General features: G+C 43.1%; 1 protein-coding gene across 3 annotated transcripts in view; it reads right to left on the bottom strand.

Annotated features, from left to right (window-relative positions):
- GLB1L2 (galactosidase beta 1 like 2) overlaps nucleotides 1-14,897 on the bottom strand; it is a 71,388-nt gene extending 56,491 nt beyond the window's left edge. For 2 of the 3 annotated variants that reach the window (XR_011560407.1, XM_070765136.1), the window contains exons 1-4: nucleotides 14,724-14,897; nucleotides 6,119-6,316; nucleotides 4,998-5,066; nucleotides 3,521-3,616 (exon numbers count right to left, since the gene is read on the bottom strand). Coding sequence is in view for 2 of the 3 variants with exons in the window: in XM_070765136.1 (XP_070621237.1) it covers nucleotides 3,521-3,616; nucleotides 4,998-5,066; nucleotides 6,119-6,316; nucleotides 14,724-14,806 (446 nt within the window). In the remaining variant the exon portion in view is untranslated. The remainder of the gene's footprint in view (nucleotides 1-3,520; nucleotides 3,617-4,997; nucleotides 5,067-6,118; nucleotides 6,317-14,723) is intronic. The other variant, XM_070765138.1, reaches the window with a different exon arrangement.
- Between the last annotated feature and the right edge of the window lie 579 nt (nucleotides 14,898-15,476).

Raw genomic sequence — 15,476 nt, 5'->3', positions numbered from 1 at the left:
GACAAAATAACTAACTAACTAAATAAATAAATAAACAAACAAATAAAAATAGATAGATAGATAGATAGATAGATAGATAGATAGATAGATAGAATAGAATAGAATAGAATAGAATAGAATTATTTATTGGCCAAGTGTGATTGGACACACAAGGAATTTATCTTGGTACATATGCTCTCAGTGTACATAAAAGAAAAAGAGACATTTGTCAAGAATCATCAGATACAACACTTAATGATTGTCATAGGGGTTAAAGCAGTGTTTTTCAACCAGTGTGCCGCGGCACACTAGTGTGCCGCGAGACATGGTAAGGTGTGCCGCGAAGCTCAGCAAGAGAGAGAGAGAGAGAAAGAAAGAAAGAGAGAGAGAGAAAGAGAAAGCAAGCAAGAGAGAGAGAGAAAGAAAGAGAAAGAAAGCAAGAGAGAGAGAAAGAAAGCAAGAGAGAGAAAGAAAGAGAGGCAGGGAAGGGAAGGAGGGAGAGATAGAAAGAGAGCAAAAAAGAGAGGAAGGAAGGGAGAGAAAGAGGGAGAGAAATAGAGCGAAAGGGAGGAAGAGAGAGAGAGAAATAAATTTGTCCAAACTTTTTTTAGCCCCCCCCCACTCCCCCCGCCCGCTCAAGGTGCCCCATTATTTTGTATATGTAAAAAATGTGCCGCAGCTCAAAAAAGGTTGAAAATCACTGGGTTAAAGAAGCAATGAAGAAACAATCAATATTAATAAAAATCTTAGGACACAAGCAACAAGTTACGGTCACACAGTCCTAAGTGGGGAGGAAAAGGATGAGAGATAAAATCAAGATACTTGGCGTGGGGACTACTTTTCACTGCCTAAAACGAACCAAGGTGGCCTACGCATGCTATCCGCCATTACGAATCCCTAAATCATTCCCTTGAAAAAATGCTCTCCGCTGCTTTTCATGTGAAACAGGCGTGAAGGGAGAGGAAGCGAATGGGAGGAAGGCAAAAAATGCTTTTAGGCTGAATAATTGAATGCCGAAAGGAACAAATGGTGCTTTTATTCTGGGTGGCAAGAAAAGCACTTTGGCGTCGGGCGCACGGCCTGCATGAGCTGGACTATTGTTCGCTCCCTCCCCTCTTCCTTCTCCATCTCCATCTTCTTCATTCCTGACATACTTTGTCCTTCTCCATTCATCAGGCCGTTCCCCCCCTCAGCCCACACCCGAGCCCCCCCCCCCCCCCATTTTGCTTTCAAGACTCTGAACTCCAGGGTCAAAATAGCGCTTTGCACACGGCTCCAAATCAAGAAAAGGCTCCGGCCTTCGCTTAATGCACTTTCTGTCACAATCTTAAACTGAGAAACAGGGAAGTGGCCTTCAACAAGATGGCTGATTCCTCTTTTGAGGGAGAGGAGAAATGTTTCTGTGGGGAATTTTTTTTATTCTATTTATTTATTGATTTGGTCCAATACACAATGAGGGTTTTAGTGGGAATACACATAGTAAAATGCATAATGAAGGTTATAGGGGAGATACTCATAGTAAAATATATCTAAGAAAGAATAGAAGAGAAGATATCAATGAAAGAATAGAAAAAGAGATATAGGAATGGAAGAAAGGAATAGGAGATATAGGAGAGCAATAGGACAGGGGACGGAAGGCACTCTAGTGCACTTGTACTCGCCCCTTACTGACCTCTTAGGAATCTGGAGAGGTCAACCGTGGATAATCTAAGAGGGGTTTGGGGATGACACTATGGAGTCCGTCTACAACAGTGTTTTTCAACCAGGTGTGCTGCGAAGCTCAGAGAGAGAGAGAGAAAGAAAGAGAGAGAGAGAGAAAGAAAGAGAGAAAGAAAGCAAGAGAGAGAGAGAGAGGGAGGGAAGGAAGGAGAGAGAGAGAAAGACATAGAGGGAGGGAAGGAGGGAGGGAGGGAGAAAGAGAGCAAAAAAGAGAGGAAGGAAGGAAGAGAAAGAAAGAGGGATGGAGAGAGAGAGAAAGAAAGAGGAAGGGAGAGAAAGAGGGAGGGAGACGTGGTAGATAAATCCACAGTAACTGAATTTAAACATGCCCGGGATAAACATATATCCATCCTAAGATATAATACAGAAAATAGTATAAGGGCAGACTAGATGGACCAGGAGGTCTTTTTCTGCCGTCAGACTTCTACGTTTCTATGTAAAAAATGTGCCGCGGCTCAAAAAAGGTTGAAAATCACTGGTCTACAACACAGTCCTTTCAACAGTCTCCACACCCATTTGCCCAACGCAGGCGACCCTGAGGACAGAGATAAACCTCCAAGTGACCTCAACGACTGCCTAAGAAGAATGCAAATGACAATCTTTCGGCAAGGAGAATAAATCCTTCCATTTCCCCCCTCCACACCATTCAGTCAGAACTGAAGAAGCTTCTCGGATGAGAAGTGAAATGTCTTCAACCCCCCACCCCCACCCCAGGAAGTCCAGTTGCCTCTAGGGAGAAGGAAGAGACTGACACCACAATACAGACATTTAATCTGCAGGGAAATTTCCCCAACTTTTTAAACAGGCTCCTCCAGTTTAGGAGTTGCTACTTATACTTTGAAGCTGCAACATCTAGAATGTCAGGAAGGTAAAAAGGATGAGGAAATATTTATCTGAGTCAAAAGAAGTATCAGTTGGAAGGATAGTTCCAACTTAGCACACACCAAGCAGAAAGCTTGCTGCTAAGCAGGAAACCAAATCAATACTATGCAGACTGGATATGTTTCATTTTGTAAGGAACAGCCTATTATGTAGAATATTTAAAACCAAATAATATTTGATCAGCCAGGTCCACTGCAAAGGAATAACCGCCGAGTTTGTCTGGATTCTTACGTTCTACGAGGGTCGACCGGAAAGTAATGCACCACATTTTTTTTCTCAGGCTACAGTAAGGATACGAATGCAAAACTTTAGACATACATTATTTGAACTGTCAGGAGCGCGTGTGTAAATTTTGCGTTTCTTCAGACAGATAGTGTAGCTGCAGCAGTGTTTCGGAATGGCATCTGTAAGTGATGTATGTTACAAGCAGCGTGTCGTTATTGAATTTCTCACTGCGAAGAAAGAAACTGTTGGGAACATTCACAAATGTTTGTATACAGTTTATGGAAAATCTGCAGTCGACAGAAGTATGGTTAGTCGCAGGGCACAGAAGGTGAGGCCATTAAAAGTGATTGGCACAGTGCAGAAATGGTTTTGTGACCAGAACAAGGAGTGGTACCGACAGGGCATACACGCCCGTGTGTCTTGTTGGAGGAAGGCCATAGAACGGGACGGAGATTACGTGGGGAAAATAGGGAGCGTAGAAGAAACATCATTCTTTCTTGTGTGTAAGTTTCATTGTGTTCCAGAAATAATTGTTGAAGAAAAAAAATGTGGTGCATTACTATCTGGGCGACCCTCGTACTCGTCTGCCTCTGTCCCAGTATTTCCATTCCAGTTATGCTCTAATTATCAGACTTCTATCATTAAAAGTAGGCATGTGAAAGCTGCAGAAATAGTTAAGGAGTAGCATTTTACACAGAAGTCAAAAATCACTTACCTGGGCAGGCCACCAAGGTCCCACTCTGAGCATATATATGGTCCGGGACGCAGTATCACCCATAGTCCTACTTCTTCTGCAAGCCTAAGAAAAGCCCTAGAGAAACAAATGAGAAATGATAACAGCACTGCAAGGGTAGAGAGGCCTCAAATTTATCTCAAGGAAGCACAGAATAGCAATAGCAACAGCACTTAAAAGTTATGTACCGCTTCAAAGTGTGCTTACGGAGTCAGCATTCTGCCCCCCAATAATCTGGGTCCTCATTTTACTGAAATCAGAAGAATGGAAATCAGAGTCAAATTTGAGCTAGTCAGGATCGAACGCCTGGCAGTCGGCAGAGTTAGCCTGCAATACCACGTTCTAACTACTGCGCCGCCACGGCTCAAAAACTAACTTTATCTTAAGGCTTAGCCATAGAGTGTAGGGGTTATTAAAAGAAACCCAGGAAAACTACTCAAGATCCACCTATACCGCCAGGCATGGGGGAGTTGAGACACCTTTCCCCCAGGCTCTTTATATTTTATGTTTGGTATGTATGTGCTGTTTGGTTTTTAAATATGATAGGGTTTTATATGCTTCTTTTTTAATATTAGATTTGTTTCGCTATAATATTGTTTTTATTATTGTTGTGAGCCGCCCCGAGTCTTCGGAGAGGGGCGGCATACAAATCTAATAAATTATTATTATTATTAAATTTTCCTTCCTAATTTCTGTTGATAGTTTTATAGAATTTGTAGTCGTGATAGATATCAAGGCTCAATTGTAGTTCTCTCTCTCTTTTTTCCATCAGGGTCTTATGATGATAGTCACAAAGAGATCCTATTGAAAATTCTACTTTTATTTATAGGTCTCAAAGCTGAGTACATAATGTCCAATTGTTTTTATTATGATCAATAGCACAAGAACGTCCTGTATTTCTGATTTCCAACTCAAACGACCTCTCCACCTTTTTACTTCTAAAAACCATCCCTCTTTTTCCTAATACTGCATAAGAATGAGAAATTCAGCATACTATATTTTCGGAGTATAAGACACACCTTTTACCCACCCTAAACGGGGCGGAAAATTTCGGTATGTTTTATACTCTGAATGTAGGGGGTTTTTGAAGCTTTTTCCCCACCCTCAGCCCTAAGAAGGTGCTAACAGTCTTCCCAGGTCTTACCTGCAGGCTCTTTCATTGTTACTCTCTGCAAAGAATGTTTTTCCAGCCCTGGGTTTTGCAGGCTTTATTTTTCATTGCTACTCGCTACAAATAAGGTTTTTTTTTCAACCCTCACCAGGGGATAAAATAATGTGCTGAAGCAGACTAAGGACGGTAGATAGATGATACCTGGTAGGCAGACTTTGCCCCGTTTTCCTCCCCAAAAACTAAGGCGAGTCTTATACTCTGAAAAGTACGGTATATAAATTTGGTATCCGATGAAAACAGATTTTTAGATTTGTTTAGAAAAGAAAAGGCAAATCGCCTGATACGTACTGCAGATCCAAGTTTCCTCTGAAGTCAAACTTCCCTCTGACAGCCTCATGAAGATTCCACGGGACATACCTAGAATATACAGTTGAATAAAGATCTCCAAAATAGAGGTACGTGGCTGATTTGATTTTATGCAGCAGACGTTAAAGCAAATAGCAAAATGAGAAATAAGTGCTAGGATTTATTAGCTAGCGGGATGCTGCCAACAGAGATAAATACAACTTGGGTGCTAAGCGCCCCGTCATTGTGGGGTTCCCCCAGCCATCAAAATTACCGAATCTGGGTTGTAAGTACCCCTGCCTCCCAGCTGTGTGCATCAGAACTTTGAATAGCCACTAAGTTATGGGTCGTAAGTGAAGGACTACACATATCCCAGTAAAATCGGCAAATTACAGTGGTATCTCTACCTAAGAATGCCTCTACTTATGAACTTCTCTAAATAAAAACCGGTGTTCCAAGATTTTTTTGCCTCTTCTCAAGAACCATTTTCCACTTACAAACCCAAGGCTCTGTAACCAGAAAAGGCGGGGAGAAGCCTCCTTGGGGCCTCTCTAGGAATCTTCTGGGAGGAAAGAGGGCCGGAAAAGGTGGGGAGAAGTCTCCATGGGGCCTCTAAGAACCGGTGTTCCAAGATTTTTTTGCCTCTTCTCAAGAACCATTTTCCACTTACAAACCCAAGGCTCTGTAACCGGAAAAGTCGGGGAGAAGCCTCCGTGGGGCCTCTCTAGGAATCTCCTGGGAGGAAACAGGGCTGGAAAAGGCAGGGAGAAGCCTCCATGGTGTTTCTAAGAACCGGTGTTCAAGATTTTTTTGCCTCTTCTCAAGAACCATTTTCTACTTACAAACCCAAGCCTCCGAAACTGTAACCGGAAAAGGCAGGGAGAAGCCTCTGTGGGGCCTCTCTAGGAATCTCCTGGGAGGAAGCAGGTCCTCCACCTTCCCTGTGATTTCCCCAATCGCACACATTATTTGCTTTTACATTGATTCCTATGGGAAAAAATGCTTCTTCTTACAAACTTTTCTACTTAAGAACCTGGTCACGGAACAAATTAAGTTCGTAAGTAGAGGTACCACTGTACAAGGAGACAAAACTGGGCGAACCACGAAGGGCGGACAAGCCTTACGTCGTGAGGGTGTTTAGGCCGCAGGCCTTCATCTTGACCAAGCGGTCCCTCCAATATTCCGGGGGGATGCGGAAATAGTGCACTGAGCCGCCAAGGATGCGAAAGGGCTTCTCCTCAAGCAGGAACTGCGAGTGCTTTGCCTGCAAGCCGAGGACGCGGCCCCAGAACCGCATGGGGATTACGTTCATCAAGTTAAACCTGAACGAGGGAGAAATGAAAAGGACAGAAGTAGCAGAGCGAGGTAGAAAGAGTGCATTTAATCTAGGGGTTGAGGCACCAGGCTCTAGAAAGTGGGAGGCTGTGAATTCTAGTTCCCCGGAAGGCATGAAAGCCAGTTGGTTGACTTTTGGGTAATCGCCCAAAATCGGCTTTCATACCTAAAGTAGAACTCCCAGTCTCCTGGTGATTGGCCAAAGGACACCCAGCTGGCTTTCATGCCAAAGGTGTGGCTAGAACTCCCAATCTCCTGGTGATTGGTCAAAGGACACCCAGCCAGCTTTTATGCCCAAAGTGTGACTAGAATTCCCAGTCTCCTGGTGATTGGTCAAAGGACACCCAGCCAGCTTTTATGCCCAAGGTGTGACTAGAGCTCCCATTCTCCCGATGATTGGCCAAAGGACACCCAGGTGGGTTCCATGCCCAAGGTGTGACTAGAACTCCCAATCTCTTGGCAATTGGCCACAGGACACCCAGCCAGCTTTTATGCCCAAGGTGTGACTAGAGCTCCCATTCTCCTGGTGATTGGTCAAAGAACACCCAGCCAGCTTTCATGCCCAAGGTACAACTAGGACTTCCAATTTCCTAATAATTGGCTGAAGGACACCAAGTTGGATTCATGCCCAAGGTGCGACTAGGACTCACAGTCGCCTAGTGATTGGTCCAAACTAATCAAAATTTTCACCACTAGTTTGCCAAACTATTCAAACTTCCCGCTACCAGTTTGCCAAACTACTCAAAATTTCTGCTACCAGTTCGCCAAACTACTCAAAATTTCCACTACCAGTTCGCCAAACTACTCAAAATTTCTGCTAACATTTTGCCAAACTACTCAAAATTTCTGCCACCAGTTCACCAAACTACTCAAAATGTCTGCTACCAATTCGCCAAACTACTCAAAATTTCTGCTACCAGTTCGCCAAACTACTCAAAATTTCTGCTAACATTTTGCCAAACTACTCAAAATTTCTGCCACCAGTTCACCAAACTACTCAAAATGTCTGCTACCAATTCGCCAAACTACTCAAAATTTCTGCTACCAGTTCGCCAAACTACTCAAATTTTCCGCTACCAGTTCGCTAAACTATTCAAAATTTCCGCTACCAGTTTGCCAAACTATTCAAAATTTCCGCTACCAGTTCGCCAAACTACTCAAAATGTCTGCTACCAATTCGCCAAACTACTCAAAATTTCTGCTACCAGTTCGCCAAACTACTCAAATTTTCTGCTACCAGTTCGCCAAACTATTCAAAATTTCCGCTACCAGTTCACCAAACTACTCAAAATGTCTGCTACCAATTCGCCAAACTACTCAAAATTTCTGCTACCAGTTCGCCAAACTACTCAAAATTTCCGCTAACATTTTGCCAAACTACTCAAAATTTCCGCTACCAGTTCACCAAACTATTCTAAATTTCCACTACTGGTTCTCCAGAACCTGTCAGAACCTGCTGGGTTTCACTCCCGCCTGTAATCTTTTTTTTCAGAAGTCACTACTTCAAGGGCCAAACGTGACCTTAATTTTTTAATTCGGTGCTAGAGCAGCTTAACTCAATACACCTTCCAGTAAGAGGGCTTTTCAAACCCTTGGCTCTGCTGACCTGCAGCTTTACTTGTTATCCAGCTTTAACATAAGGAGGCAGCTAAGTAGGGCTATGACTTTAGAAGGGTATTTGTCCTAAGAAAAGAATATGCCAGCAAGCAGAAACGCAAGTAGGTCGGAAGGCAGTTGCAGGAATGTGGAAAGAATTTAAAAAGTGCTTTCTCACACATGCAGTGTTTAAAATCACCCTGATTCACCGTCCAGAGAGATCTGTGCTGGTATCACTAGAAGAGAAAGGAAGTGGGAGAAAAATGCACCAATTTGGGTCATAACAGGGCAGCAGATGTCCGACTGCATTCCTCTGATCTGTCGGGACTCCAACACCCATCAATCCAAGCCAGTGGGTCAACACAAGGGGATGAGTGTCATTGCGATCCAAAACTATTAAAGAACAGAAGCTGGTTTTCAGGGGTTTGAATCTATTCCTTGCAGTTATCTGTTCTTTGTGAATGTGAAGTTGCAAAGAATATAGTTTTGTTATAAAAAGTGGTTTTTATTTTTGAAGAAAAGGTGACTTTTGGGAGGAGGAGGAAGAAGATATTTCTCTTCCTATCCTGGAAGCTTCATCAGTTGTATTGGATGGTTTGGGAGATGGAAAGGACAATCATCCGAATGAGTCCGGGTTGCCTTTTCCAAAATAATTTAAAAAACGCTTTTGATACACCTACAATCTGGATGTCCCAAAGATGCTTTGACAAGACGCAGTTGGAGTTTCTGGTTTTTTCTTTTAGAAGAAACAACATTACTTCACCTTTAACAACAACAACACAAGAGCACGTAACAGATACAAACTGAATGTAAATCGCTCCAAACTTGACTGCAGAAAATACGATTTCAGAAATAGAGTGGTCACCGCCTGGAACTCATTACCTGACTCTGTTGTTGCTTCCCCCAACCCCAAAATCTTCAACCTTACATTATCTACAATTGACCTCTCCCCTTTCCTAAGAGGTCTGTAAGGGCAGTGCTTTTCAACCAGTGTGCCACGGCACACTAGTGTGCCGCGAGACATGGTCAAGTGTGCCGCGAAGCTCAGAGAGAAAGAAAGCAAGAGAGAGAGAAAGCAAGAGAGAGAGAAAGCAAGAGAGAAAGAAAGCAAGAGAGAGAAAGAGCGAGAGAGAAAGAGCGAGAGAGAACAAGAGAGAAAGAAAGCAAGAGAGAGAGAAAGAACAAGAGAAAGAGAGCAAGAGAGAGCAGGAGAGAGAAAGAAAGCAAGAGAGAGAGAGAGAAAGAGAGGGAGGGAAGGAGAGAGAGAGAAAGACATAGAGGGAGGTAGGGAGGGAGAGAGAAAGAGAGCAAAAAAGAGAAGAAGGAAGGAAGAGAAAGAAAGAGGGATGGAGAGAGAGAAAGGAAGAGGAAGGGAGGGAGGGAGAGAAAGAGGGAGGGAGAGAAAAATAGAGCGAAGGGGAGGAAGAGAGAGAGAATTTTTTTGTCCAAACTTTTTTTAGCCCCCCCCCCCCCGCCCCGCTCAATGTGCCCCAGGGTTTCGTAAATGTAAAAAATGTGCCGTGGCTCAAAAAAGGTTGAAAATCACTGTGTAAGAGGCATGCATAAGTGCACTTATGTGCCTAATGTCCCTGTCCTACTGTCTTATTATCCTTTCTATTATTACTATGCATTTCCCCCACTATTGATCTGATCAACTATTGCATATTTGCCTGTGTCCGTCATGAATTGAGGCTGGAAGACAGACATTCTTTTCATACTAATATTTTTTTTGTTTTTGGTCACAACAGACCAAGCGATTATTCTGCGTTTCTTGTACATTTGCTTAGAAAACTCACATCTATTCCAATATGGAAGTTTCAACATGAAAGAACTTAACTAGGGATGAAACTAATTTGACAACAAATAAAGACTGACTCTGCTAGGAAGTTGGCTCTTCATGATGGATGACCTGTTTCTTTCTCCCTCTATTTGACCAAAGATAAGAAAGTAATTAAAATACAATTTAAAATACACACATCCGCTGTTCGGCTACACACACACCAAATTTTTTTTATTACATCTTATACAGTTTGAAAAATCATCAGAGAGGCAGCCTTCAAAATTAATCTTTTGACAACTTGCAAGCAAAGGAATAGGTTGAATCACTTTTGCCTTCCTTTGTCAAAGCAAATCAATTTTTACGATAGCCGTAGATTGTAAGGGGGTAGGAATACAGCCCTTAAAAGGAAGCCCATATAAAGGATATAAAAATGTGAATTTAAATGAGTTATTTTTTAAAAAAGCTACAAGGTATAAAAAAGGCACAAATTGAATATATGGAACAAAAGATTTAACAAGTGAGGAAGGCGCATAAAAAGTTAGCAAGCGAGAAAACGTTGTGTATTAAATTTCAAAGCGCCCTAAAAACAATAAACCAGGTGCCCACGGAAATATAGTTTATACTGTTGAGCCCCAAATCTAAGCGAGGAGGCATACTCCAACGAATTTAGGAGTGCTACTGCAGAGAATCTAGCAATATCATATGGTGCAGGAGGAGTGGCATCTCAAATCAACGGGATGGTGTAAGATTACCTTGTGTATTTATGTAGTAGTGGTAAGATGAGACGGGCATGAATGTTGCTACAGTACAAATATCAGATAATAACATGTGTTCCGATTCACCATCCTTCCTTTGTCGGCAGAAAAGAGACTGAGGCTAACCTTCTTTTGCAATCAATGAGATTTTTTTAAAAAAATTCTCAAATTGCATGAAATTATTTAGAAAACAACACTAGATTTATCTAAGTAAGCAGCTGATGAGGCACGCAGTTTGATGATGGTGCAAGCTTAGAAACCAGGAAGCTATGAGTTCTAGTTCCACCTCAGGTATGAAAGCTGGCTGGGTGACTTAGGAAAAGCAAGTAGGATGCTTGGCTGCATAGCTAGAGGAATAACTTCAGATCGTGCAGAATGCAGCTGCGAGAGCAATCATGGGCTTTCCCAAATATGCCCATGTTACACCAACACTCTGCAGTCTGCATTGGTTGCCGATCAGTTTCTGATCACAATTCAAAGTGTTGGTTATGACCTATAAAGCCCTTCATGGCACCGGACCAGATTATCTCAGGGACCGCCTTCTGCTGCATGAATCCCAGCAACCGGTTAGGTCCCACAGAGTGGATCTTCTCCAGGTCCCGTCAACTAAACAATGTCACTTGGCGGGACCCAGGGGAAGAGCCTTCTCTGTGGCGGCCCCAGCCCTCTGGAACTAACTCCCCCCGAGAGATTAGTATTGCCCCCACCCTCCTTGCCTTTTGTAAGCTACTTAAAACCCACCTCTGCCGTCAGGCATGGGGGAATTGAGATCCTCTTTCCTCCTAGGCCTTTACAATTCTATGCATGGTATGTATGTATGTATGTATGTTTTGTTTTTATATTAATGGGTTTTTAATCGTTTTTAGTATTGAATTATTTTTGTACACTGTTTTATTGTTGCTGTTAGCCGCCCCGAGTCTCTGGAGAGGGGCGGCATACAAATCCAATCAATCAATCAATCAATAAATAAATAAATAAATAAATAACAAGCAGGAAGAGGGAGATTGTGATCCCGCTGTATAGAGCGCTGCTGAGACCACATTTGGAATACTGTGTCCAGTTCTGCAGACCTCACCTACAAAAAGATATGGATCAAATTGAACGGGTCCAAAGACGGGCTACAAAAATGGTGGAAGGTCTTAAGCATAAAACTTATCAGGAAAGACTTCATGAACTCAATCTGTATAGTCTGGAGGACAGAAGGAAAAGGGGGGACGATCGAAACATTTAAATATGTCAAAGGGTTAAATAAGCTTCAGGAGGGAAATGTTTTTAATAGGAAAGTGAACACAAGAACAAGGGGACACAATCTGAAGTTAGTTGGGGGAAAGATCAGAAGCAACATGAGAAAATATTATTTTACTGAAAGAGTAGTAGATCCTTGGAACAAACTTCCAGCAGACGTGGTTGGTACATCCACAGTCACTGAATTTAAACATGCCTGGGATAAACATTAGATTTATTGGATTTATATGCCGCCCCTCTCCGCAAACTCCATCCCAAGATAAAATACAAAAAATAGTATAAGGGCAGACTAGATGGATCATGAGGTCTTTTTCTGCCATCTGTCTTCTACGTTTCTATCATTCTCTCCCAGCCATAGGGTTGTTGTGTCAGAAAAAGAACATTTCCTGCCTTGAGCTACTTAAAAAGTCACATAGCAAGGATAAACAATGTAATAAACACATTTATAAAGGTTGTGAGAATTCCAACACCTTCAGGAAGAAATTGGACTGTCATTTGTCAGAAACGGTATAACAGTCTCCTGCTTGAGCGAGGGTTGGGCTGAATCCTGCGGGACTGGGCAGCATAGAAGTCCGATTAATAAATAAATAATAAATAAATAAACTCCAACTCTGTTAATCTGTTAAAGAAAATAGAACGGAATAGAATTCTTTATTGGCCAAGAGTGATTGGACACACAAGGAATTTGTCTTTGGCGAATATGCTTTCAGTGTTGTACATCAAAGAAAAGTACACATTAAAATAGACAGGATGCCAATCTATTATTATTACTGTGATTATTCATAATGATGATTATTATTTCTTAAAGAGGCAGGCTATGCACTGACTTGCCCAACCATTTATTTGTGTTGGGAAATGAATCTGTTTTGCAACCGAAGGAAACAACAGAAAACAAACAAGACGTTGACTGCCGTTAAAGGCACTAAGTCATTGATTATGTCACTGATTCAGTCCCTAAGCACTAAGAATGAATTAACTTTAGTGAAATGTTTTGTATGATGTGGGGGTTTTAGATTAGGTTTTATACTGTATTTAGGTTTTATATTGGGTTTCTCAGATTTTGTATTGTATTGATTTTATTGTGTAAGCCATCCTGAATCCGCAGGAGGGTGGCGTAGAAATCCAAATCAACCAACCAACCAACCAACCAATCAATCAATCAATCAATCACCTCACCCCATTCCTGAGAGGTCAGTAAGGGGTGTGCATAAATGCACCAGCATGCCTACCGTCCCCTTCCTAAATTTCTCTCTTATTAGTACCAATATCATGTATATAAACAGTGTTATTTCTTTTATATACTAATAAAACGTACTTGAAAAAAATAAATAAAATCAATAAATAAAGTCAGTCGTCACTCTCCTGGCAAAGGCAGCTTGTAGGCTTTCCCAACAGATCTGTGGGACTTTCTTTAAAACAGCAGGTGGAGAGGAAAGTGGTGTGTTTGTGTCTACCCAAAATAGCCCAATGACCCAGGATGGACAGGAGCCCTGTCCCCTCTTTTTGACCTGCTTCCCCTGGTATCTGAAGCAATGACCCCCTAGCTGACATCCCCAAATCCTTGCCAAGTTTGCAATGATGTGTATGTGTGTGTGCGTATTTGTGCCTTCAGATGCTGCAGATGGGATGGGGTGCAAAAGCAAAGTTTGAAAGATATAACATAACATAACATAACAATAGAATAGAATAGAATAGAATAGAATTCTTTATTGGCCAAGTGTGATTGGACACACAAGGAATTTGTCTTTGGTGCAGATGCTCTCAGTGTACATAAAATAAAATATACATTTGTCAAGAATGGAATGGAATAGAATTCTTTATTGGCCAAGTGTGATTGGACACACAAGGAATTTGTCTTGGTGCAGATGCTCTCTGCGTACATAAAAGAAAATATAAATTTGTCAAGAATGGAATGGAATGGAATAGAATTCTTTATTGGCCAAGTGTGATTGAACACACAAGGAATTTGTCTTTGGTGCAGATGCTCTCAGTGTACATAAAAGAAAATATAAATTTGTCAAGAATGGAATAGAATAGAATAGAATTCTTTATTGGCCAAGTGTGATTGGACACACAAGGAATTTGTCTTGGTGCAGATGCTCTCAGCGTACATAAAAGAAAAAATACATTTGTCAAGAATCATGAGGTGCAACATTTAATGATTGTCACAGCAGCCAAATAAACAATGAGGAAAGAATCAATATTAATAGAAATCTTAAGGATACAAGTTTACTGTCATACAGATGCTTGTAAATAAGGAGGAGGGGGAAATAAACTTTTTTGGGGTGGGGGCAGTCTTTAAAGCATACGCCTGTGCATGTGCGTGTGATTGTGTGCAATTTTAGATTCCTGCACAAATTCTGCGACAGCCAAAAGATGTTGAGGAGATGCGAGGGTCCCAGTTTTGCAAAATGGGGAGGGGGTCTCCTAAGGGGAATTTATTTATCTGATTTTTGTTTGTTTGTTTGAAATGGGGTGTGATGGAATAATAATGGGGAGTGGACAGGTCGCTTTTATTTTTTTATTTTTTTAATTTGTTTGTTTTGTCAAGTACATACTGGAGGTATGTAAAGATAGAATAATATTGATATATATATGATACTAGTAAAAAGAAAAAATAAGAAGAAACATTCGATAGAATAATATTCATATACATATTAGTAAAAGAGAAAAAGAAACATTAGGACAGGGGACGGAAGGCAGTCTTCCAGCCTCTGGGTCCAGCCGGAGCTGTGGATGATGGGCCTGGTGGTCGACACCTGGGCCAAGGGGTGGCAGGGGATGATGGGGGCGCCAGTGGCAGCAGCATCCATGGCCTTAGGAGACCAAGGACAAAAGGCAGCTGCAGGGAAGGTGACCCTCCGTCAGGGGATGATGGGTAAGGGAACCCCTGGGAAGATGGGCTCGGTAGTGGCCTGGGGGAGAGGAGGGGGGTCGACCCCCCAGGGGGCGTGTCCAAAGCGCGGCCTGGGGGCGGAGCATTGTATGCCACGCCCCCCTCTCCCCGTTCTGCCTCACCTGCGGATGGCGACGGCGGCCAGCAGCAGCACGAAGAGGCCCGCCAGTAGCCGGCGACGGCGGCGCCCCGCGCAGCTCCACATGGCCGACGACCTCCGGCGAGACCCGGCCCCTTCCAGCCCCGTCCCGCCGCTCCGGGCTCCCACGCACGGGCGCCCCGTTAACGGGCGGAGGCGTCTCCCATTGGAGGAGGGCGGGCCAGGCGCTGACACGCCATTGGGCGGCGGCGAGGGGGGAGAGGCGGGAGCTGCGGCTGGCCCAGGCGCACCCGGCCTCTCGCGCCCATTGGACGGCGCGCCCGTCGCTCTCGCGCCCCGCCCCCGCCGCTTCACCTGTGGCCCGGTGGAGCGCTCTGTACATGGTCAGGCCGCCTCTGACTCTCCCTGAGGTAGGCAAAGTCGGCTCTTCTATGACTTGTGATTTCAACTCCCAGAATTCCTTAGTCAATCATGCAAGCTCAGGAATTCTGGGAGTTGAAGTCCACATGTCATAGAAGAGCCAACTTTGCCTACCTCTGCCTCAGAGGGATTACCCCAGTCTGACTTGAAACACACGGAAAAAAACCCTTTCTGTCGTAATTCCCGATTTACCACACAATGACGGTCGACCCCACCAAAGAAAATAAACAAAGGGCAGCGAACCCGTGCGCAGCTTAAGGTGTGAACACAGCCAAAGAAGCGTGTCTCGCTTCAGACACCTTGGAGCCTCGGCCAATGCATCTGCTCTTGAAGATGTGACAGAAAATGGGAAAGG

This window comes from Erythrolamprus reginae, chromosome 12, assembly GCF_031021105.1.
Source record: "Erythrolamprus reginae isolate rEryReg1 chromosome 12, rEryReg1.hap1, whole genome shotgun sequence".
Lineage (NCBI taxonomy): Eukaryota > Metazoa > Chordata > Lepidosauria > Squamata > Dipsadidae > Erythrolamprus > Erythrolamprus reginae.
The sequence above is the reverse complement of the archived record's forward strand: the minus strand, read 5'-3'. Positions and strand labels throughout refer to the sequence as shown.